This window comes from Vipera ursinii, assembly GCF_947247035.1.
Source record: "Vipera ursinii genome assembly, chromosome: 1".
Classification (NCBI taxonomy): Eukaryota; Metazoa; Chordata; class Lepidosauria; order Squamata; family Viperidae; genus Vipera; species Vipera ursinii.
In genome coordinates, this window is record NC_139512.1 from 119,262,260 (window position 1) to 119,287,633 (window position 25,374).

Below are 25,374 nucleotides of genomic sequence, written 5' to 3' on the forward strand. Positions count from 1 at the left end.
CTGTCCTGACCACTTTCTACAGGGGGACGATCGAGAGCATCCTGTCATACAGCATCACAGTCTGGTTTGGAAGCATCACTGCTTCAGACAGGAAGGCGGTGCAGAGAGTGGTGAAGATGGCCAAAAAGATCATTGCCATTTCCCTCCCCTCCATCCAGGACATAGCACAGAAGCGTTGCTTGAGCAGGGTCCATAAGATTATCTGGGACACTACACATCCTCTTCACAACCTGTTTTCCTTGTTACCTTCTGGGAGGAGGCTTCGTGGTATCCGTAGGAGAACATCTAGATTCAGCCATAGTTTAATTCCATACAGCATTGACCTTGTGAACTCTCAAGCTTCCTCCTTCCGTTATATATTCAAGGTGGACAGTATTTAATATTTATTTGTTATGTAATGTAGGGGTGTGGGTCTATACATACGTTGTATATAGTATGGTTAGGTGTGTGTCATGTATGTTTTACTTTGAGAGCGGGCAACTAAATTTCATTTTTGATGTGTGCCGTTGTGCCCACAGTAAAAAAAAAAGGACAATAAAGGTTATCTTATAACTGTCACATCTCCATAGTCAAAAAGATCAAAATTTAGATGCTTGGCAACCGGCATATGTTTACAACAGTTGCAGCATCCCAGGGTCATGTGATTGCCATTTGCAACCTTCTCAGTTGCTGTCTCGCAAGCAAAGTCAAGGGGGGGGTTGGATTTGCCTAAAAACCATGTGATTCACTTAACAATTATAGTAATTTGCGTAACAATCATGGCAAAAAAGGCATGATTCATTTAAGAACCGCCTTGCTTAGCAACAGAAATTCTGATCCCAGTTGCGGTTGTAAGTTGGGGATTACTTGTATTCCTGCTTTAGGACCAAAAGCACACTGTGCCCACTTTTCACTCAAATCAAGATATTTCTGAAAATATGTAAAATTTGAGCATACTATATGAAAAACGTTTGGAATCAAAGGTAGATGAGGTGACAGAAAACAAAGTAAAAAATATGTGACGTTTTCCAGTACAAAATGGAATATCTGCTTTTAAAATTTTATCAGTTTGCAAGATTCATTACAACATTATGACAACATATGCTACTGTTTTAAAAGTGAAAGTTTTATATTGTTACACATAGTTCAGTGAAATTTTAATATGTTTGAGAGTTGTAAAGAAAATTTTCTGAGGTTTTCAGCCTCTGTATTCCTGGGTTCTTGCCCAAATAATTAAGGATTTATAATTTTATAATTTTTGTTTCAAAAATGTTTTTAGTTTCTAAATAGCCCTTTGAGGTGGACTTGAATGTAATATTGGATTATTCAACAAGGATTCAACAAAACATAAATATAAGTAGGTATTTGGCAAAATATTAAAATGTAATGCAGAATGCTCACAGAACTATATAAAGAAAATCATTTTTATGACTTTAGAATGTGGTATGAAAAGCTAGTGGCTTGAGGTCTCAAAACATCACTACAAATAGGGTGCAGGAAAGAAAACAAGAGAATATGGCATTTTAAAGATCTGTTGTCAATATTAAAGACTGACTGTAATAACGTTTTTGTTGTGTTCCCTACAACTGAATAACAGCCATTCTGGGAAATGATGTGAAAGCTTCATGGACTGCATGTGCCCACAGTCAGAGAATTGTAAAGGAAACATATTGATTTGTTTTTCCTGATTCCCATCCCATTTTACATAAATTGAGACTGGATAAACTGTATAATAAAAGTTCAAAACTGCATGATTTCTGTAGATGGCAGAATATATATTTATGATATTTGAGTACAAGAATGAAGATACATCAGTATATGCTTGCTTTGAAAATCTTGACCATGAGGAAATCCCAATTTTTTTTAAAAAAAAAAATACTAGGCAGGGAAATGAAATGAAAAAACAACAACAAAAAACCCAGATGAAGACAATGGGGAGAAATCAAATCTTTACTGCTGCCAAGAAATTCTCCCAAAGATAACCTCAATTCTAAGAAACCTTTACTATTTCATTATTTCTGTCTGTGATTTAGGCAATAAAAGCGAATCTATGCTTTCAACAGGAGAGAAAAAATCCGAAGTGGCAGATTGGAAATTCCAGTTTAGTCTGCAAAGAAGTCATATACACGAACCTTTTCCCTCTCGGTAACCACGGGTAGATAATTATGAGAAAAAGAGGAAAAATTCTAATTCCGGTAGCTTCCTGATTTGCTAGGTTCTTCACGCAGGAAAGTTATTAGCTTCTCTCCCCCCCCCCCATTTCAAGAGCGTTCTCCTACTACTAAGGGTTGCAAACAGTTGCACGCTTCAGACTAGAAGTCTTGCGTGTTCCAATCTCCCCGCGTCACCTTGATTCACGGTTGCTACCATCCAGATTCAAAAAGGCATTGCACTCCAGGTGCCGAGCCTTGACACCGAGCCCGGAGTTGGGCACCCAATAAAACTGCTACGAACCGCACAAGACAGGAGCCTTTTAGGCTCCGCACCCCTTTAACGACCCCCCCCCCCCATCCTATTCCCCAATTCAATCGGGCTGAGGAACTTAAGGCGGGCTCTGCCGAACCGAGGCATTTTCGGCCGGGGATTGGCTGAGGAGGGAAAGGGGGCGCGGCCGGACGAGTGACGGCTTGGCGGAGAGGGCGGGACCATCCAGGGTGACACGTCGGACGGCGGCGCCAGCGCTAGCGGCGACTCTTTCGAGAGGAGCGGGAGTGACGTCTCCGCCGTGCCGCTCCCGTTCGGCGAGGAGAGGCGAAGGACTGACACCCCCTTCCCCCTCTCCGCTTCTTCTCCAGGGCCGGCATGGAACGGCTGGACCAATAGGCGCTGCTCCTTCAAAGGTTTCCGGAATTGGGCCGGGCCCACCTCCTCCGTTACTTAGCTTGCAGCCGCCCCTCCCTCTGCTCGGGACCCCGCGCCACTACCGGGTTCCCTCCCCGTCTCGTGGGAATGGTCCTTCGCTGCCCCGATCTCCAAGAGTGCTGTGCGGGTTAAAGAGGGCCCTTGGGATCTCCCTGGGCAGGGACCCTGGGATCTCCCTGGGCAGGGGGACCCTGGTTCTCCATCCCTGAACCCCCCCCTACTTAGAAAGTGCGCTTCTTCGGGGGTTGCTGCCCTCCCCTTTTTTCTCTCCTTTTAACTCGGTGCCCCTCCGGGTTTGGTCCGGGTCTTGGAGCCCCTTCAGCCGTGCGCCATGCGCTTCTCTTCGCTTCTCTCGCTCCTGCGTCCGGTGGGGCCCGTGGTGATTGGGGTGTCTCTAGGTTTCACGCTTAGCCTGCTCAGTGTAACCTGGGTGGAGGAGCCGTGTGGGCCCGGCCACGGCAGCTTCCGTGAAGGGGGCCTGGAGCAGCATCAGCATCAAGGAGGGCAGGGCAACGCTGCCCGCAAACCGAATTCGGTCTCTGGGGGGCTAGGCACAGAGCCCGAGCAGAGCTGGGAGCCCCGCGTCCTGCCCTACAAGCCTCTGAACCCAGGGAAGGTGACCAAAAAAACCATCAGGTACCTATGGGGAAGGGGAACTGGAGAGGTTGGGGAAAGGGGCTCTAGAACACTTGTTTTCCAAAGGGGATTGGGATGTCTTCTCCGGGTAACCTCTGAGCCACCCTTTGTGTTGGGCGTCAAGTGCAGGGAGCCTTACGAACAACCTGTGGCCTTTTTGTAAATGCTGATGTGGATCAGCAACTGGTTTAGGCCTGTGTGGGGGTCTTGTTTAGTTCTTGGCCTGCCAGCATCAATATTTAAACAATAGGACTGCTTTCATATGACATCGGAATAGCCCCGTGAAGTACGTAGTAAGGAAATGAAGGTTTGAGGGCCCGTTTAGCGTCCCACCAAAAGCAGATGGCTTAGGAGTTTATCTTCTGATTTTAATGCATTGGAAATCACTTTGTAAAATCTTAGGTTTGAAGTGTGACTAAGTTTTTAAAATAAATACGTATGCGTATGCTTGTGTGTATCCCTTGGCTCCATTTGGAAGTGGCTGTCACTAACAAGCTTGGATAACCAAGCTTCTTCATATGACTTGCAAACTTACAAGATGCCAAAAAATGACTGCAAACAGTTATCAACCTTCAAATAAAAGCCTAATCTTTTGAGGGGGGTTTGTGTCCACAAAACCATAATGCCAATCATAAATGATATAAACATGGTTTACAAACCACAGGTGACTTATTGGCTGCACTATCCATCGACAAAGCCAGTATGTCCTTATGCAAATCTTAGTATGATTTGAAACTGGAAGAGCTGATTCTTGTCCTGCCCAAAAGAGGGAATTATAGGACTGGAAGGAGCCTTGTAGTCCAACTTCTTATAAGGTCTGCCTATATAGAACATAGTTGTATTTGTGGTTCCCAGGTCTCATGGCCCACAGCAGACTGCTTTATTAGATAACACAAGTGCATTTAGAAAATAAACACTTTGTTCTTCTTTACAGTATTATGCATGCCTTTTTCTACCAACCAGGACCTTCAGAACAATGTACAATCAAATTTTTAAGAAAATAGGAAAAAAATAAAATAATGAGAAAAACAAACTGTTAAAGGTGAACCATAGTTACCAGAATTTATAAATGTCCTGCAAACCACCCCCCCACTCAAATTCCAGTACAACTTGGAGGCAGTTTGGTTTATTCTAGAAGAGAGTTCTACAACTGAGATGCTGCTAGAGAAAAGTTTCCATTTCATAGAAATACCGACTGGGTTTCCTTTGATAATGGGATATGCCATTAAGCCTCAGTGGAAAACTTTAAATTGGGCAAAAGCTAATATGAAAGGAAACCATAGATTCCATGTGGTTAGAGATTTATAAGTCAAAATCAGCAAACAGTGCAGCAAATCAAACTCTAGTCAACAGTAGACATAATATATAACCAGCACGACTAATAATCATTGGTAATCTTTTCCTCTTATGCATTTGGCTGAGACTTTATTTTAAAGCCATCCAAACTGTTAGTCATCTTACACCCTGGACAAGTGAGTGTCATAGCTTAACTTGCCTCTTGAAGGATTGTTGTGCTTATAATCATTCATAATTTAGCTGCAGCTTCCTATGCCGCTGCGATACAGTTGAAGGAAACTTAGAGCTTAGAAGGATTTATGCCTTGTTTTTTAAATGATAGCCAAGATGGGAGGAAAAGTGGGCTGAGGGCCATATGATATTGCAGGGCTGTCAATCATGGGTTCATATGGTTTTGTTTTTGTTTTTGCCTAGTTGTTCTCTGGTAGTGGGGCTTGAGGTTGATGGATCTCTGCACCTGATCTCCCACAGGAAAGATTTGGGCTGCACTCTCACTGTTCAGGAAGTCCTTCTGTGCAAATAGTTTCCTTTAGAAAGAGGTGGGCTAGAACTGAGGAAGGAGCGCTGATGGCAGCTGATCCCACAAACTAAGTATTGTGACTCTGGCTCATTCTGAGCAGGCTGGAGGACAGGGCTGAGTCACACAACTCTTTGGGCTCCTTCAAAATATTTTCAGACAGTGGAGTTTGTTTTAAGATTAATGCAAGGGTGGACAGTGGATCAGGATCTGTTGTTAGGTTTCTGGGGGATTTGCAGGGGATCCAGACAAGTTTCTGTTTCCTTGTTTCCTTTAGCAGCAGTGAGGTGACCCCTCGTCTTAAATTATGCTGCAGAAGAATGCAGAAAGGGAAGAAGTCATCCAAAGTAGGGTTCAGCCCTTTTTATTGGTAAAAGGGCTGAACCCTTTTAATACTGCTATCCAGAACAAATACTGAGGTGAAGGTTATATATCTCCTCAACCTGATTTACAGTAGTTGGTTGATTTGTGTGGTTAGTAAAAATAAAAGCAGATTTAAGCCTGAAGTCTGCCCATCCTTGAAACAATGAATGTAGAAATAACGTGTGGAGGAGGCTTTGCACATTTTGAAAATCATGCAAAAGGAAGTGCTTCAGGCTCTCATTTATTAAGACATGCAACTTTGTTACATTGTAAATGAGAAAAATAACTGGCAGGAACTAATCATTAAGATAGAAAAATGAGTGGAAGGAGAAAGAGAAGAGAACACACACATCCAAAAGTGCAGAGCAAAACAAGAAAGAGAAAGAAATGTTTGGAAATGGCTTCTGACTTTCCTTCACAGCAAGACAAAAGTGTCATTTCACATTAAGCTCCTTATATTTTTCACTTTTCTATTATCTACTGTTTTTTCTAATCATCAAATCCATATGGTCGTTATCTTAAATACTCTGGGAAGAAAAAAAAAAAGATGGGTTAAGAATTATTTCAACTCAAAAAGAATACTTTGTCCTGAGGAAATGCACTCCCTCCCCCCCCCCCCCCGCCGATGCCGCTTCTTTTTATATGTAGAAATGCTCTAGTTCCCCTCTTCCCTGCAGCAGAGTGTGTCAAATGTCACAGTTGCACAGGCTGTAAAGCCTGTGACTGCTCAGGCCTCTATTTTGTGGCAAGGAGTAGAAAGGGAAACTAAGGCCACCAACAGAATTCCTCTGGTAGACAGACCTCCAGCCATTCCTTGTGATTGGAGCAATTACTGCTTATTGAGCAGGAATCGCTTATCTATGCTCGCCTTGAAGAATAAACCAACAAAACGTCTTTTGTGCCGTGCTGCTCACCTCCAGTCACTGTACCTCGAGTATGTATTGCTAAGCACATTGATTTGTGCTTCTTAGATTGTAAGCCGCCCTGAGTCTTCGGAGAAGGGTGGGATATAAATGGGATTAAAATTAAAAAATAAAAAATAAAAATAAATGTATAGGCATAACTAATGAGGGCTAAAATGCATTTGAGGCATATTTTTAGATACATTTCTGGTCTGCAGCTTCTGGCCCAAATTGGATAAAAACATTACAGAAGCTTCTTCTGTCCTTACAAACTATCCGGTCCTGTTTTATCAGGCTGTGCTGCCATTCGTAGTTAATTTGCTGTGAGGCAGAAAAGTTGGAATTGTATTTTTCCAAAGCCTTAGACTCTGCTGAAGGTAATGTGAAACGACTGCACCTCCATTTTTATGTGCGCACACACACACGCACGCACACAAATAAGTACTGATTTCCAGTCTTTTCTAGTAGCCTACATTTCTTAAAAGCCCCCTAGCTCTTTGCTCCTGCATTTGTTGTCTATCAGATGAAGGGCCAGGGTGTGTATGGGATTTGGGGGGTGGGGGGGAGGGATCAGAGAACATGTATACAGGTAGTCCTCAGTTTATGACCATAATTGATCCCAACATTTCTGCTGCTAAGCAAGACAGTTAAGTGAATTTTGCCCCGTTTTATTACCTTTCTTACTACATTGTAGCTAAGTTAGTACACGGTTGTTAAGTGACTGTGGCTTCCCATTGACTTTACTCATCAGAAATTTGCAAAAAGTGACCCCGGGACACTGCAATGGTCATAAATATCTCAGTTGCCAAGTGTTTGAATTTTATTTATTTATTTATTTTATTTTTATTCCATTTATATCCCGCCCTTCTCCAAAGACTCAGGGCGGCTTTACAAACTTAGCAGTAGCCTTCATTCTATGTATATGCCTGCTTATTAGGGCTTTCACACCCCCCCAAGCGGCATTATTACAAAGTCAGCTTAATTGCCCCCAACAATCTGGGTCCTCATTTTACCTACCTCGGAAGGATGGAAGGCTGAGTCAACCTTGAGCCTGGTGGGATGCGAACCTGCACTAATTGCAGGCAGCTGGTGTTACTTAAGGAGGCATTAGCCCACTGCTCCACCAAGGCTCTTTTAATTTTGATCCTGTGACCATGGAAATGTCGTAAGTGTAAAAAACGGTTGCAAATCACTTTTTTTTTCAGTGCTGTTGTAACTTTGAACAGTCACTAAATGACCTGTTGAAACTCAAGGACTATCTGTATTTACGGTTACGTTAAAGCTTCCCTGGCTGATGATAGTTTATTTGGGCCATTAAGTAATTAAAAATCTATCCAATCTTCTTTGGCCAAAAACAGGGCTAACTGCGTGAGGACTCTTAGTGATTTGCCATCCTACTTAAAAAATGGATGGAGTTTGTTTATCCCCGAGATCCTAGTTATCCTTGGATGCAAACAGTTGGTATCTAGATGCACGGCGCTCATTGTCCTCTTGCTTCAATTGCTTCTTGTGTAAAGTTAGTTGCTGTTGTATCCAGCAGAGTAGCAGAGGGGGTGATATATGCCTTGTGAATTCAGGAGGGAAAAAGCCAAGCTGATAAGTAGCTGATCACATAGACATACTTAAGCTCTCTGCATCCATAGCTGTAGGAGAGTGGGTGTGCAGAAAGATAACTTTTGGTGTGGTGCCATGTTGGCTTGTGGACATCTAATTGAGATAGACAAAAGGCAAAACTAAAATATGCCTTGCTGTCACCAGATAGGGCTATGCAATCATCTTGGATACTTGGTGTTCAAAGTAATATTGTGCATATGGCTGCATTGAGGCATGCATCCTCTACTCATCTCTCCGCTGCTTTTTCCCCCCCTTCCTCTCATTTGAAGACGGTGTGAATATGGAAGAAAGGGGTGCAATGATTTCCTAATAGTCAATAATGACCTGGGCATAATTGAAAGGAAAGAGATAACGGAGAGTTGGGAGAAGGAAATTTTTCTTTTCCATAGATGAGATATTGAGGCCTCTTATCTGTAAATGGGGTTGTTGTGGCTTGTTCCCAGCACTTACCTGAGTTTGCTTTGAGGAGGGTGGTGGTCGGCTGGATCCTGAAACCACCTAATGCAGTATCCCTGCTCATCAGACCAAAGTTTGATAAGTATCTTAAGGATGAAACTAAAGACTCCAACTTCTACGTAGTCCAGACAATCCCCATTTAGTTTTTGCAGGGATTCTTTCCTGTTCACTGTGTGTAGCAGCCAGAGAACTGGATGATGTTGAGGTCACTCTAGTGGAGATTCCCACATTGTGGCGGGCAACATGTTTTCTCTTGGGTAAGGTGATGGATGATTCAAAAGACCCAGGGCAGTGAATTTTCCCAGAGAAAGGCAGACACCTCTTAGGATTACAGAAATTGAACCTGAGTGGATAGGACAGGTGCAGGAACGAGAATAATGCTGATGGAGGAAGCGAAGAGATTTGCTAATCTCCAGTTGCATGTTCTTTTTGTTTCCTTAATTGTTGCTTAGTTTATTACTTCCTTTCGGTAAAGTGTCAGTTCTTCTAATTATAGAAACATCTGCTCTTCCGAGAATGTTACAGAGATGCTGTATATTTAATAGATACCGGTGGTTAATTCTACCAATTGCTAGCTTGGGACCTTCTGGGAATTTGTCTTCATCATTATGTGTTCTCTCTTTACCTTTCTAATATATTCTTCCCATTCAGAATTGGCACTTCATTTCTCTATCCTCAGTGTGCACAGCATTCTTTATTCCTTACTTTCTGACAGTGATGATCTGAACTTCATTCTTCATCTTGGTTCCTTTTCTGCCATCTGTATGAGGATATATAACAACTTAACATTTAGGACCGTGCTCTCTGCTGCATCCAGTTTCTCTTCTGAGGGCTCCAAATTCAATTTCTGTCTGCTGGGTGAGATCAGCAGTAGGGGTCCAGAAAGGAGAGATTGAATGAGTTGTGTTTCCACAGGAGAGAGTAATGAACAGGAAGTGGAGGCTTTGAATGAGTCTACTGTGAGTGAGGTTAGAGATGGGAGTGGCTGGGGAGCAAGGACTTCCTGCGGCATTTGAATTAGAAAACTCTGAAGCTAATTGTAGAGAAAGGCCATCTGTCTTCCAACACTGCAGTATTAATATGGAGCCAGGTAAATGCTTTCACCCATCTTTCGCCTGACTCAGCTCCTCTGCACGGTATTTTCTCTTACTTTGAGGATCAGTGAAATTGTTATGGGAAATCAAATCCCCCGGAGCGTGGCAGTTTTTACCTTCACGAAAGACATCTCATCCCTCCTTTCGCATTTGTGTAATAGAATTCTTGACAGGTTGCTCTGCCTTTTGATATTTTAACAACTCACAACTAAGAAGACAAACCAGCATGATTTTTTAAGTCAAAGAATTTACAGTCAACATTTATCAGAACGAAGAGCTGTCTGCTTTTATAAAACAAGAAACTACATTATATAAACAGAATTGGTTGTCGGTTTTTTTCTTTCTTTCTGTGCTTGAGTAAACGAACTCTTGGCAAGAACTGATGAGTTCTTTTAATAGTTAGAGATGTTTAGACATATAAGAAGCTTCTTTTAATTCTGTGATGGATGGTATTAGACTAGTAAGATTAGCCCTCTCACCTTATCAAAGGATTGAAGAAAAACTGGGATTTGAAAATATATAACTTTTGATTTATTTTAATATTGGCTTGATTTATATAACATACTGTTTTTATGTACTTATGTATTTATATATATTCTGAATATATAAATCTAATGAACTTTTCTAATTGTTTCGTTTAGTGATCTTTCAAAATGCAGGATAGGCTTTTCCTAATGTCGAAGCTTTGTTCTGAGGATTTACTACCTTGCATTAAACCAGGGGTGTCAAACTCAATTTCATTGAGGGCCGCATCAGCATTGCGGTTGCCCTCAAGGGGCCGAGTGGGTGTGGCCAGGGTGGGCGTGGCCTACTGGTTGGGCGTGGCTAGAGTGCGTATGGCCTACTGGGTGGGCATGGCCAGCTCTACATCGTTAGCATCAAGGGTGCCTATGGGGGACTGGGCAGGAGTGGGAGAGATCTGAGGGTCTCCGGCAGAAGGAGGGTCCCTGGGCCAGGGCCAAGGCAGAGGGGGCCGTTCCCTCACTGTTTCCAGGATGGCTTCGGAGGTTGCATGAAACCACTTCGCGGGCCGCATCCGGCCCCCGGGCCTTGTGTTTGACATGTCTGCATTAAACAAATTTTGAGTTACCAGTCGTAAACATATTTGGAAAAAAATTGACAAACCCAGTGCCAAAGTCATTTTTCACCAGAGAAAAAGAGACTTGCCATTGCAGACATGAAATTATGATGGGAGCCCAGATTCCTTGGACCACGAAATTCTAATTGTAACACCCTCCCCTCTTCCTCCTGTCATGCCCTTCCTGCTGCTCTTGCTACATTCAGCTCATCTGGAGATTATGGCACCAGAATCACCTTGACATAGTAATCATTTACTCCCAACATTTGACAGGAGACAACTTCTGCCAAACATTGTCCTTCAAGGAAATCCCTGACTTGTCTTCCCAACAATAATCTCAGAGAGTGAAGAAAGACAAAATGATCAGCTGTTCCTATTTGATATTAATCAATAGACTTAGCTGAGGAAATGGAAGTAACAGGTACACTGGAGGGCAGTGACTGTGTAAGGTTGGAGTTCCTGATTATAAGAGAAATAGAAGACTGAGATTAGTCAAACACAAATATCTTCAGAGGTAGATTTTAATAAACTTAAGAGTAATAATAAATAGGATTCTTTGGGAGGAGAAGCTAATAGGAAAAAGACCTCAAGCAGGATGGGAATTCCCAAGGACATGACATTAGAATGCGGTAGCCATATGTCCTTCATTGTAAAGGACAGTCCTTTATTTCAAAAAGTTATCTGTTAGATTTATTTAATTTTATTTATTTTCTTGAATTTCCCTTTGTAAAGCAAAGTTATAAACATGAGCCTCTTTCAGATTTGCTCCCTTTTCAGGTTTGTCCTTTATTTTTCCCAATAAAATATGGCCACTGAAGATTACAAACGATTCCAGCTAAGGTAAAAATGGAGAACGTAAAAAAAACCCAGTGGGACTGAAAATCTAAAAATGAAAAGGAGGACATATAGGAAATAGAATGAAAGCCAGGTCACTGAGGGATGAAGTTGAACTATTTTAGAAAGTGGAACACCCAGAGTGAATAATGGTAAGAATAAGACAACGAAAAAGACTGGCATAGATAGATAACATTCAAAACAAAGGTAAAGACTTCGTGAAGAAGGTAAAATCGTATAGATACTCAAGAAATGGTAGAAGTAGTCATCTCAGAAATGGGGCTCCATTTTGAAAATGCAAAAAGCAGGGTGAAGGGGCAAGACAGAGCTTCACGTCAGCAGAAAACTGAGGCGGTAGTGCTTGATTTTGAATGACTTTTAACCTTCCGAACCTGGTAAACCTCTTCCAAAAGTACTAAAGGAGGAAAGGCCAAACCCTTTTATAATGTCCCTGAGACAACCTTGAGATTTGGGGAAGTGTCTGATGACTAGAAATACAGACCCTAACTTCAGAAAGGAGAAAAGAAAGTTCTAGCAAACTATATAGATGGTTGGTCTGACATTGATACTCGGGAAGGTTCTAGAGCAGATTATAGAGAAATTGACCTGTAAAGGTCTTATTATTACTTATCATTATAGAATTTCTGTATTATACCTCGGCATGGATTGAAGAACTAATTTTGCCAGTTTAAATCTCATTTTTGATTGGTAACTTTCTTAATTGAATGTGGGTATACTGTGGACATGGGACGCGGTGGCTCAGTGGGTTAGGACGCTGAGCTTGTCAATCAGAAGGTTGGCAGTTTGGCGGGTCGAATCCCGAGTGCCGCGTAACAGAGTGAGCGCCTGTTACTCATCCCAGCTTCTGCCAACCTAGCAGTTTGAAAGCACGTAAAAATGCAAGTAGAAAAATAGGGAGCACTATGGTGGGAAGGTAACTGTTCCGTGCGCCTTTGGCATCTAGTCATGCCAGCCACATGACCACGGAGACATCCTCGGACAAGCGCTGGCTCTTTGGCTTTGAAATGGAGATGAGCACCGGCCCCTAGAGTTGGAAACGACTAGCACGCATGTGCGGGGGAACCTTTACCTTTACCTATACTGTGGACATAATCCAGAACCAAGAGAGATCTAATTTTCAAGTTATTGGACATAATTGTGCCGCTCTGTTCTGCATTAGTTAGATCCATCTTGAACACCATGTTTAGTTCTGCGCTATGCATTTTAAAAAGGAATCAGGCAAAGAGATAGAAATAAATCAGGGGACTGGAAATTAAGACCTATGAAAATAGATTAAAGGTCCTGGGTACCTTTAGCCTCGAGAAAACATCAAATATCTGAATTACGGGAAAATCAGAAGTTGCTCTCTCTTATTCCAGAAGGTGGGCTGTGGAATAGTAGATCTAAATTATAGAAATTGAATGTTAAAAATAGGCGCCTTATCGTAAGAGCAGTTTACCAATTATCTGGAGCACCAATAGGCTTCTTTTTACTTAATATGAATACAAGCTAGATAACCATCTTTCTGGGATGCTCTGTTTTGGATTACTGCCCTGGGGAGGGTTAGATTTGATGGCCTAAATGGCTGCTTCCAACTTTATGATTCTGAACTATATGGCACTTTACAAAGTCATTTTTTTTGTTATAGAAACTGTATGTAGATATTACAGTGACGTTGCTGTTATGCTGGATAGTTTGTCTTGGATGGAACCTGCTTCCAGAACTTGAAAACAGAATCACATCTCCTTAGCGGAAAGAATTGTGTGGAAAAATAAACCTCAAGGAAAATTGAGAGTTTTTTTAAAGATAAGAAACGAGTAAGGAACTTTGAGGAAATAAAATTGCTCTCTGGTATGTTCTAAGGTTTGCCTAACTTCTTTTTCTTCTTTGGGCTCTCATTGCCAGTATTATAGTTGGATCCAGTGGCCACAATCTGCTTGTTCCAGATTGTGTATGTGATTCACAATTGTTTACATAAATAAATAGGCTGCAAGTCTATTTACTCTTGGCTATTTCTATCATTTTCCAAAGAGCAGGGCTAAAGAGTTGACATACTTTTACCAACTTGATTTGACCTTCCAGGATATTATTAGTCCTTCCCAGACAGTGGGACCCCTAATGCCCTCCAATCTCTAACCTGTTACGGTCATCACCTTGGTCATTGGTTTCTCTGACAGCATCTCATTTGAAAACTGCATACTTTGCAATACATTAAAATTTTAAATGCGCTCTTCCTAGGATTGAGGGAGAGAGTGACTGGCCCAAGTCACCCAGTTGACTTTGTGCCTAAGATGGGAGCAGAGGTTTCCTAGGTTCTAATCTGGTTCTCTACTTATGGAATGTACAGAATTATTACTGATGAAGCAACAGTAATGTGCAGTACATGGCATTTTACAGAGTAGGATAGCCAAAAGTAGGAAGCTCTCCTCCCCACCTGGGGGGTGGAACTTCCAGATCAGAAATGCAATGATGGGAAGAGAAAGAAGATAGAATGCATCAGAAGTAAAGATAACAGGGTATCTGTGAACCTGTGTGTAGTACTAGTATATGCAATAACGAGTAAATATGTCTAATGATCATTGTTGGGAAGGAGAAATTACACGGGAGAGCATGGAGCAGGGGTATGGCTGATTAGCTGGCGAAGTGAATAGGAGCAGGTCACAATATCAGTTCACTGTAAATCGTATTTACTTATACTGTATAAAAGATAATGTGCACATGGTTCCAGTAGATGGAAACTGCTTTTTTATGGTTTGGGCATAGGAGCTATGATTTTTATATAAATACAGAAGTCTCATTAGTCCACCCCCCTCCCCCCAAAATATCATCTCTTGCATCTTCCTTGGTTGGGTGAAGATCAACATGATTTTCCTCAACCACGTGGAGTCTGTATTTTCACAGGCATAATATATGCTACAACTATAGCACAAAACCAGCAGGTTTTTTTTTTACCTTATGCAGATCCTTCTGTGCATGAGCAGGCAGGGGTGAAAACAGAAGATTTTATGGGAAAACTGAGTTTGAGGTCTCCAAATATGTCCATTGTCAGTGCCTAATGTCCACTAGGTGGCGCCTATTCTTCAAATATCCCGTGGGTGATTAGTAAAATAAGCAAACCGTTTTGTCGTTTAAGCATCCCAACCCCCAAATGCTATTCTGACCTTGCTGGTAAGATAGGAACGGGCTATTTGACATTGGATCTCTTCTTATATCATTGGGACGACAAATGTTAGGACTGGGACATTTTGATAATGAAACTGTTTTCACACATCTTTAGAGATTGGCCAATTGCTATGAAGCGCAGGGCTGAGATGTCCTTCCCTTGACTGGCAGGGTGTGATTGTTGGAGGAGAGGAGTCTTAACTGTCTTGTTTTCTTCTCTTTTCATTTCCCCCCCCCCTGCATTTCTTCCCCACTCCTGAAGGACCCGATATATCAGCACAGAGCTGGGTATGCGGCAGCGTCTCTTTGTGGGCGTGCTGACCTCAAAGAACACATTGAACTCGCTGGCAGTGGCAGTGAATCGTACACTGGGCCACCGGCTGGAGCGCCTTATCTACTTCACAGGCACCCGGGGGCGCAAGGTGCCCCATGGCATGACGGTGGTGACGCATGGAGACGAGAGGCCCATATGGAACATGTACCAGACTGTCAAATACATGATAGACCATTACCTGTCAGACTTTGATTGGGTGTTCCTGGTGCAGGATGATACTTACGTCGAAGCCCATCGGGTGAACCACTTGGCCTCTCACCTCAGCATCGACACTCTGCTCTACATGGGCCGACCAGAGGAGTTCATTGGTGGGGACACTCAGGGACACTACTGCTACGGTGGCTTTGGTTACCTGCTTTCCCGAGCTTTGCTCCTGCGTTTGCAGCCTCACTTGGAAAACTGCCGGAATGATATCTTGAGCGCACGCCCTGATGAATGGCTGGGCCGCTGTATCATTGACTACACAGGGGTAGACTGCGTGGCAGAGCAGGAGGTGAGGCTTTCTTTCCTCTGATGCGGCCGTGTCTTGTTTCCTCCTCCTGTGGGGATAGCTTTGCTTGTGTGATACCTTCACGGTCGCAATTTTTGAGAAATGGAAAAGAGGGGAAAACCTTTTGCTTTTATCACGTGAGGGTTCAAAGAATAGAATTCTGATATTCGTGGTATGCAGTTATCAGATATCTCCTATTCAAGTTGTTACCTTAAACCTCATTGGGCTTTCAGAACCAAAGAGACAAGTGGGTTGTTGTTGTTGTTTTAAAAAAAGTGATTTTGAAACAGGAGACGCTTTTGGTGGAACATGTTTCCTGTGGGTATCTTTTCACTGAGGGAATGCTACTTAAATATTGTTTTTGTAGCTCTAACTGCTATTTTACTATGGGCAAACCCTTTCTTTCTGGATAAAAAGGAGGCAATATTCTGGTGCTGTCTCATTGTAAGGGGCCCTTGAGACCTAAAATAATCAGCACATTTGCCTTTGTGTTTCCAGTGAGACTAAATTAAAAAACAACAACACTTTTTTTAAAAAAATTGTTCCGTTTCCATCCCATCTCCAGACCAAGGACTCCAGTCCAAGAAGAGCGGTGAAATAAGCAAAAAGCAAAGAACAAGAATGATTTGCCCACTGAATGTTTTTATTCAAAGATCAGGACTGACTTGAGAGAATAGTATGTTGTGAAGTACGTTCTTGGTCATACCTGCCCTCCAACTGAAAGCTGAGCATCTTCTTCAGCTGTCTTTTATTTTGCTAGCAAATCAGAGAGAGATGCTGATTAGCCTCTGGGTATATTTGCCGGAAAGGCTGAATTCCCAGGCTGATGTCCTTCTTTCCCTCTTCTCTGCCAGGGCTTACGCTACCATTACTTTGAGCTTGGGAAGAACACAGACCCTGAGAAGGAGAGCGACCCGCAATTTAGTGCTGCATTCACTGTTCACCCAGTGCTGGACCCTCTTCAGATGTATCGGCTGCACAGACACTTTGCTCGTGTAGAGCTGGAGCGCACTTATCAAGAGATCCAGCAACTACAGGTAATGTGATCCTTGTGTTCTGTACCAGCCTGCTACCGGCCCTGCAGAAAAGGCAGGGACAACCCCTTTTACAAGTAGGCAAGAGGCTGGAATACGCCTGCCAAATTTATTGCTACAAAAACAAATAGAACAAGACACGAACCAAGAAACAGGAGCTTTTCAAGCGGTTGCCTTCAGCAAACCAGCCCTCCCACGCATTCCCCCTTAAATACAGTTCAGGGCGTGGCTTCTCTCTGCCTCCTTCCGAGGAGCCCCATTGCCTTCCTCTGTTTACTCCTGATTGACTGCCTCCTGCGTCGGGCGTCCTTGAACAGGGCCAGCTGTGGGTCATCTTCATCCACGCTGTCAGGCTCACACAGCTGGGTCTGCGTCGTGACCAGGTGGGAGGGGCCTGGCTGGGGGCTCTCATCAAGCTGTCCAATCCCCTCAGCAAGCTCTTCAACACCCCCCTCCTCCTCCTCTGAGTCGTCCGACCCAAATGCCGAACCCACAGGCTGACCCTGAATCACAACACCTTGTGGGAGAGGCAGTTAGGCCTGCCTGCTCAGTCTGGTCTGAACCCGTTTCCTCCTGTCTCCACATCTACAGTGAAGCTGCTGTGAAAGGGCTGGAAAGAATTCCAGCAGGCACATTCGACAAGCTTGTTCTTTCTAAACAGAGAACGTTGCCATCTATATTTTCCTCCCTGCTTTTCAGCCTTCCTTATCCCGTGCTACGTTCTCAACTCAATTAAGCAACACAGTTAAGAGATTATTTTAGTCTTGAATGGCAGATCGGTAAATTGATCCCTGTGACCAGCCGAGCTCTGAATTCTGACTGGTTGCTTTTTTTCTCCTACAGACGGGCTATACGGGAGAAAGGGTCAGATTTTGAAGGAAATTATGGGCTTTGCTTGCTTGCTTAGGGGCTTCGTCTTTCTCCTACAGAAGCCTTCCTTCTCTGCAAATCCTTTTCTCCTACTCAAGATACATTCGATACGCTAACTAAATAACAGAGAGAGAGGCCTTGGAGGTCTTCTGGTCCGGTGGTCCACAACCTTTCTGGATTGGCAGCCCGGCAGTGTGGAGGGGATGGTTCTGTGTGAATGGCAGGCATTTGCATTTGCGCCCGCCGTTCACACAAGAGCAGTTGCGCGCACGCTCACCAACCACTTGCACCGCTGAGTTCCGAATGGGCCATGGCCAGGAGTTGGGAACCCTGCGAGACCACCTGCTGCCATTGTCAACCTCCCATCGCCCGGTTCGCTCCCACAGAGTCGGCCTCCTCAGGGTGCCGTCGGCCAGGCAGTGCCGGCTGGCGACCCCCAGGGGGAGAGCCTTCTCGGGCGCGCCGACCCTCTGGAATGAACTGCCTCCGGAGCTGCGGATGGCCCCTGACCTTCGGTCCTTCCGCCGTGACCTGAAGACATTTATTTATTTATTTATTTATTTATTTTAATCCCATTTATATCCCGCCCTTCTCCGAAGACTCAGGGCGGCTTACAATTTTTAAGCACAAACCAATGTGCTTAGCAATAGCCTTCATTCTATGTATATGCCTGCTTATTAGGGCTTTCGCCCCCCCCCCCAGCGGCATTATTACAAAGCGGGCCTGGACTGACCATGGTTTTTATTGTGTAAATTGTCCCGTATTTCTTATATTCATTGTTTAATTCTTTTTTTAATTTTTGTATTTTATGTCTCTTAATTTTTATTGTTGTGAGCCGCCCTGAGTCCTTAGGGAGAAGGGCGGCATATAAATTTAATAAATCCTAAATCCTAATCCTAAACTCCTGTTCTAGTCAAACCCCCTGTTCAAGCAGGAGACCCTACACCAAATCAGACCCTACACCAATTCAGTCTCTTCTTTGAAAACTTCTAGTCGTGGAGCGCCCACAACTTATGGAGGAATGAAGTCATTCCACTGATTAATTGTTCTAACTGTCAGGAAATTTCTCCTTAGTTCTAGGTCGGTTTCTCTCCTCGGTTAATTTCCGTCCGTTTCTTCTTGCCCTGCCCTCAGGTGCTCTGGCTGCCTCTTCTTTGTGGCAATCCCTGAGATCTTGGAACGCTACTACAGTGCCACCCCTCCTCCTCCTTTTTCATTAAACTAGACATACCCAATTCCAGCAACCGTTCTTCAGATGTTTTAGCCGCTAGTCCCCTAATCATCTTGGTTGCTCTTTTCTGAACTTTTTCTAGAGTTTCATATTGAAAGAAAAAGTTGTTATTGTTGACTTGCAGGGATAAATGAGTAGGCAGAAGATGGCTTGACCTTCTCCCCTCTGCCCCCACTAGGTAGACACATAGTGAATCAACAGCTTTGGTCGTTGATGGACCAACAACATGCACGTTTTCAGTTGATGTTGGCTTCTGAAAGTTTAAATGTATTTGCTGACATTTTATTAAGGGACATGTTAGTTCTTTTAAAAATACGGAAATTAAAATAAAAATGTCCTAGAATTTTTCCCATAATTATATTGTCCCATTGAATCTTACTGTGCATTCTTATAGCAGTTTCCTTATTACAGATTAGGCAAAAGAAGAATGTAGAAGTTAGCTCGCTTCAGGAAATCTGCCAGATGAGTCCAGACAGGAGTCTGTTGTTGCTAATTTGACTGCTGAGCCCAGCGCTGGCTACTAAAACTAATCTTGACTCATAGTCTGCAGTTGTGAATTCTAGAAGCAAAGAAGTTTTTGGCCTTCATAACTCTGCTATTAATCTTTTAGTTTATGTAAAACGCGCAAAATATGAAGGCAAGAACAAATGCGTGCAAAATATGGAATCCAGACATTGTCAGTTGTAATACATCATATTTCATTTAATAGTATTAGACTAATATTTTTTGCTATTATAGGTTTTCTTTCTATTGCCATGAATTAATATAGGAGACGGCTGCCTTAAAAATAGAGGAAGAAAGAAAGCATATCCTTTTAGGGAGGCTGTTCTCAGTGGGGAACAGAAAGAGAGCCTGCCGCTTGGATGAATTAAGTCTTTGAAAACCCCTTGTGAAGGAAGCATGGCTGGCGTTAGTTTGTCCGCAAGATAAGGTGCAATAATCTCTGAGTGTTGGTTGGTATCTGAGTAGATAAACTATAAGGGCAGATTATTTTACTTTAAACCAGGGGTAGGCAACCTCGGCTCTTTTATGACTTATGGACTTCAGCTCCCAGAATTCCTGAGTCAGCTATGCTATGCTGACTCAGGAATTCTGGGAGTTGAAGTCCATGAGTTATAAAAGAGCTGAGGTTGCCTACCCCTGCTCTAAACAGTCAAAGGGCTTGAAGACTAAGTCATAGGAGAAGCCAGGTATGTCTAGCCTATGGAAGAGAAGGATTAGAACAGGGGTGTCAAACTGCCGGCCCGCGGGCCAGACACGTCATGAAGACCCCATTGCCATTGCTGGCAATGGCGACAAAGCTCTGATACGTCACGTGACATCACGAGTTTGACACATCTGGGTTAGAAGGATTAGAGGGAGATGATAAGTATCTTCTCGTTCTTGTGGAGCTGTGGCAAAGAAGAAAGAATGGACTTATTCTACAGGCATAAGAGGGCAGGACAACAAGTAATGGATAGAAGATAAGATAATCTTGATTGTCATTTTTTACTGTGGGCACAACGGCAGACATTAAAAATGAAATTTAGTTGCCCGCTCTCAAAGTGAAACACATACATGACACACACCTAAAACATACTATATACAACGTATGTATAGCTTGTCAAAGAGAGATCCAACTTAGGAGAAATTTTCTGACAGTGAGACCAATTAATCAATGAAATAGCTTGCCTCCTGGGGTTGTGGATGGTCCATCACTCGACGTTTTCAAGAATAGAGTGGACAACCATTTGACTGGGATGGTTCAAGTCTCCTGCCTTGAGCAGAGGGGTGGACCAGAAGAGGTCTGAAGTCCTTCCCAGCCTATGATTCTATTATTTATTTTTGTCTGATCCTAACTAAACGAATCTGCTACATTTAATAATTAGAATATATTAATTGGGCAGTTAACTAAAATCCAAACGCTATGATGTTTTCCCTGAATTCCGAAAAATAGTTTCCAAAGGGTAATAAAATGCCATTGTAAACTCCCTCTGGTAAGTGTTGTGCTAATTTCACTCCTAACTTGTTGCAGAGTAAGATATAATTTATGGGTCATTCTCCTTCCATTTTAGATCTGGATCTCTTTCTAACTAGTTAGCAAGTAGAAGGGGAGGGCAGGTTGAAGCATTAAAGGATCTTGAAGTTCTGGTGCTAATGTTGCATCTAGTCTGTTCAGGGAGTTTTTATGTCTAGACCAACTATTTGACAGAAATGTACACCCAGAGGGATTGTATAATAATACAAGCAAATACGTTGTGCAAGCTTTGATGGCAGAGCTGAGCCTCGGGCTAGATTAAATTGGAATTATTTTTGAGGAATCACTAATTTGACACGTGCATGCAATTGTAATAAGCATTCAGTAGCTAATGTGGCATAAATTAAAGGCAATATACCATAAAAACCAGACAGTGGAATTTTAGTGCCATGGAATTGAAGACCTATAAAAGGAGGCTTGCCTTTAAGGCTTGGTGTCTCAAAAATCAAAGCCTCCAATGTTGTTTGCACTGCAGGAGATGGCTATAGGCTTTTGCAGACTTTGATGGATGTTTCATAATGAAGGTAGAAGGTTGAATCGTTTGGGCCTCATGGAGGTTAAATGATTCCTAATCCCCTACTCAGTAGTTTCCTTACCTGCCCAGTTGATTCAAAATCAAATTTATACATTTGTCTTGAAGATATCAAAATATGACACTTAACTATTTTGAGCATTGCACCTAGCTGAATGTATCATGGGCCTTTCCCTTGCATACTCAGAGTAGTCTGTGCTATAAAAGCAGAGAAAATAATAGCTCGTGGAAGCAGAATTAAGTGAAGCCATGATTGAGGCGCAGAGAATGAGAAGCAAATGACCTCTTCTCACATTTTGTCATGGGGCATTTAAATAATGCATGTTGATCCAAGAAGCATATATCCATCTAGACCAGGGGTGTCAAACTCAATTTCATTGAGGGCCGCATCAGCATTGCGGTTGCCCTCAAGGGGCCGGGTGGGTATGGCCTGGGTGGGCGTGGCCTACTGGGTGGGCATGGCTAGAGTGCGTATGGCCTACTAGGTGGGCATGGCCAGCTCTACCTCATTCGCATCAAGGGTGCCTATGGGGGACTGGGCAGGAGTGGGACAGATCTGAGGGTCTCTGGCAGAAGGAGGGTCTCTGGGCCAGGGCCAAGGCAGTGGGGGCTGTTCCCTCACTGTTTCCAGGATGGCTTCAAGGGCCACTTGAAACCACTTTGGGGGACGAATCCGGCCCCCGGGCCTTGTGTTTGACATGTCTGATCTAGACCAACATTGCTGTTGGTTTGGGGGAATTGTACACATTGGATAAGTTAAGAATGAAATTACAGCTTGCAGAAACATAATCTGGACCACATTTTCAGACAAACAGCAAACAGTAATTGTGCTGTGTTAGTTTTGAATGCAAATGTTCCAGGTTCAGTCAAGACAATTCCAGAAGGAATAGAAGTTTTAATGGCCATTGAGTTAGAAATAGTGATTTGGTTTAAGGCTTCTTTTTAGCCTCCAGGATTGTGTGTGTGTGTGTGTGTGTGTGTGAGAGAGAGAGAGAGAGAGAGAGAGAGAGAGAGAGAGAGAGAGAGAGAGAGAGAGAGATTTGCATATTTATTATATATATATATATATATGTAATACATAAATAATATTTGCATATTATTTACTGTATATACCGGTATTGGCTATTGTGAATGAATGATGTGGCCAGTTTCCACCCAAATACACTTCAGCTTTTACTTCTTGGGAAAAAGTATTGGATAAATGTGATCCCCAGAATTGAACTCTGATTGTGGACACGCTGCCACCAGGTGGCAGAGCAGCATAAGGCTGCAACCCTAGGTGTTTTCTGATCCTTCTTTCCTACTACCTGTATTAAGTGGAGAAATTCAATGGCCAGTGTGGGGAGGGAATTGTTGGAAGTGGCTTTCAATCTGGGAAATTTGAATTGGAGTCAGTGTGTAGACTTGGGGTTAGACTTCATCTGTCAGCCTTTTCTTCCCCTCCTCTATGTTGAAGCAACAAGTTTGGGGGAGCGGTTAGCACCCAAATCAGTTAAGCGTGAGGTCTGTTACCGTCCCTGGGAATCAGCATGGATATATCCGAGTCAAATTCTTAGGGCCCTTTTGGGGTTCAGCCAAGCAAATGTTTCTGAACTTACCTTAATTTTCTTACCTTGTTTTTGTAGCTGGAGATCCAGAATACCAGCAGCCTTTCCGCAGATAGGGAGCTGAGTAGCACATGGCCTATAGGCATTCCTCCACCTTTCCAGCCAAAGACCCGTTTTGAGGTGCTTCACTGGGATTATTTCACCGAGGAGGCAGCTTTTTCCTGCGTGGATGGGGCCCCCAAGTGTGAGCTCCAAGGGGCAGATGCAGCGGATGTAGCCGACGTGGTTGCTGCGGCAGTGGAAGAGCTGAACCGCCGATACCAGCCGGTGCTACATGTGCGCAAGCAGCAGCTACTGAATGGCTACCGACGTTTTGATCCTACCCGGGGCATGGAGTACACCTTGGATCTGCAGTTGGAGGTCGTGACCCAGAAGGGGCATAGCCGTTCTTTGGCCAAACGTGTGCATCTCTTGCGCCCTCTAAGTGAGGTAGAGATTATCCCCATGCCCTACGTAACAGAAGCCAGCCGTGTCAATGTCATCTTGCCCCTGACGGCCTCAGAAAAAGACTATGCTGCTCATTTCCTTGATGTCTACGCTGCAGCAGCCTTCGAGAATTCCGAGAATGCTGTGCTGACCTTCCTCTTCATCTATGATCCTTTTGAAGCCCAGAAGGTGGCTCAGAATGATGTTTTTGGGGCCGTGAAAGCACACATCACAGAATACGAGCGGCGCCACCCTCAGGTGAAGATTCCTTGGATTAGTGTCAAGACGGACGTGCCCTCCCAGATTAAGGTGATGGACATCATCTCGAAGAAGCATCCTGTAGATACGCTCTTCTTTGTGGCCGGGGTGAGCACTGAAGTCACCACCGAGTTCCTCAACCGGTGCCGCATGAACACTATCAACAGCTGGCAGGTCTTCTTCCCCATCCATTTTCAGGGCTACAACCCCACAATTGCTTTCCACAACCAGCCTCCCCCACTTTCTGGTTTAGATCTAGTGCGTGACGCCGGCCATTTTGATCGCGAGGTTTTCAACGAGGCTTGCTTTTACAATGCTGACTATATGGCGGCCCGCACCCGGATGGCAGTCGATGCCCAGGACAACGAGGATCTCCTGGAGACCATGGACATCTATGACCTTTTTGTCAAATATTCCAACCTGCATGTCTTCCGGGCGGTCGAGCCCGCCCTCCTGCAGCCCTTCAGGCCCCAGATCTGCAATCCCCGGCTGAGTGAGGAACAGTATCACCGTTGCGTGCAGAGCAGCTTGGAGGGCCTGGGCTCCCGGTCCCAACTGGCCATGGTGCTCTTTGAGCAGGAGCAGGGCAACAGTACCTGAGGCCAAGTTCTCCCCTGCCTCTCTCAGCCCATCCGCTTCCCTACCGTCACTTCCTGAAATGGCAGAGGAGAGCTGAATCTGACTGCTTAGGCTCTGAACCTCGGGGGTCCTGGCTGGCTTCACAGATGGTGGAAGAGAATGGGAATGGGCGGTGTCTGGTCCCACCCCGGGGCTGTCTTGCTCTGTTTGTTGAGGAGAAGTTCAACCTCTCTTCCAGGCATGAGGGCCGGCAGGCAGGATGGCTCAGGGCCCCAGTTCCTGCCTGGTGGCTGCCAAGACAGCTAGAAGGGCTTTCGGAAACATCAGCAAAAATGGGGATGTGCTGATGTGGAGGAGGCTGGGTGCCTGGTTTGTGGGACTACTGGGGATGGAGTGCTAGCCAGCCCCCTCAGGATTTCTCAGTTTGGGGAGCAACTACATCAATCTCCTTGACTTTGGTTTGCAGCTCCTCATTAAGTGGGTGAGAGGGCTGAGGGATTCCTGTCGTATTTTATTTTGTCCCGTGACACTCTTCATGGAAACCATGACTCGGGCTGCTTTAGCCGCTGCTTAGGATCAAAGGGGAAAGGGAATGATCGCAGCTCTTTGCAAGGAGAGCTCAGCTGCCCCTTAGGTCAGGCTGGCTCTGGCTCTGAGGGGTCAAACCCCATTTCTGCCCTGGCCTGCTGCCATTTTGTTGTCTGCTGTTGTCTGCAGTTTTGTGTAGTTGCTATCTTGCAGCCTGATGCCCTTGCCCAGAACTCAGAGGGGCACGTGTGGGCCAGCCTGGCATTGGATCAGGGAGCTGGCAAGCCCAGAGTAGAGGGAGGAGGTGGAGCTTGGCTCTCCAGTGGGATTATATTTAACGTGGATTCAGTGATTTAAAAAAAACAAAAAAACCCCTTACATTTTAATAAACTGGAGTGAAAAGCAAGGTGTGTGTTGATCATTTTTCTGTTACGGCTATGTATATGGCAGAGAGAGATTGGGGAGCAGATGGGGACTATTTATACAATGGAACTTCTGGGAAATCAGTGTGGCTCCCTAAAACTAGAAAAGAGCAGCTGGATCTTTTAAATGAAAGAGCCCGAAAAGAACAGCTGTGAAATTAGCATCTTAGGTTTTACTATATGTCTAAAAAGGATGGAAGAACAGATAAAACTAACTGCTGCCTATAAATTGCAGCCACCCTTGGGCTACGCA

General features: G+C 44.0%; 1 protein-coding gene across 1 annotated transcript; it reads left to right on the forward strand.

The window, feature by feature from the left end:
- Window positions 1–2,661: 2,661 nt before the first annotated feature.
- On the forward strand, window positions 2,662–25,105 carry CHPF (chondroitin polymerizing factor). The gene is made up of 4 exons (XM_083357357.1): window positions 2,662–3,477; window positions 15,056–15,620; window positions 16,472–16,654; window positions 22,927–25,105. Exons 1-4 carry the CDS (start codon window positions 3,173–3,175, stop codon window positions 24,190–24,192), a joined length of 2,319 nt encoding a protein of 772 aa, XP_083213483.1. The 5' UTR covers window positions 2,662–3,172; the 3' UTR covers window positions 24,193–25,105.
- The last annotated feature ends 269 nt before the right edge of the window (window positions 25,106–25,374 follow it).

Coding starts and splice junctions, on each gene's coding strand:
- CHPF (XM_083357357.1), top strand. CDS start 3,173: ATGCGCTTCTCTTCGCTTCTCTCGCTCCTGCGTCCGGTGGGGCCCGTG. Junction 15,621..16,471: donor ACTGCGTGGCAGAGCAGGAG/GTGAGGCTTTCT, acceptor CTTCTCTGCCAG/GGCTTACGCTACCATTACTT. Junction 16,655..22,926: donor AAGAGATCCAGCAACTACAG/GTAATGTGATCC, acceptor TTGTTTTTGTAG/CTGGAGATCCAGAATACCAG.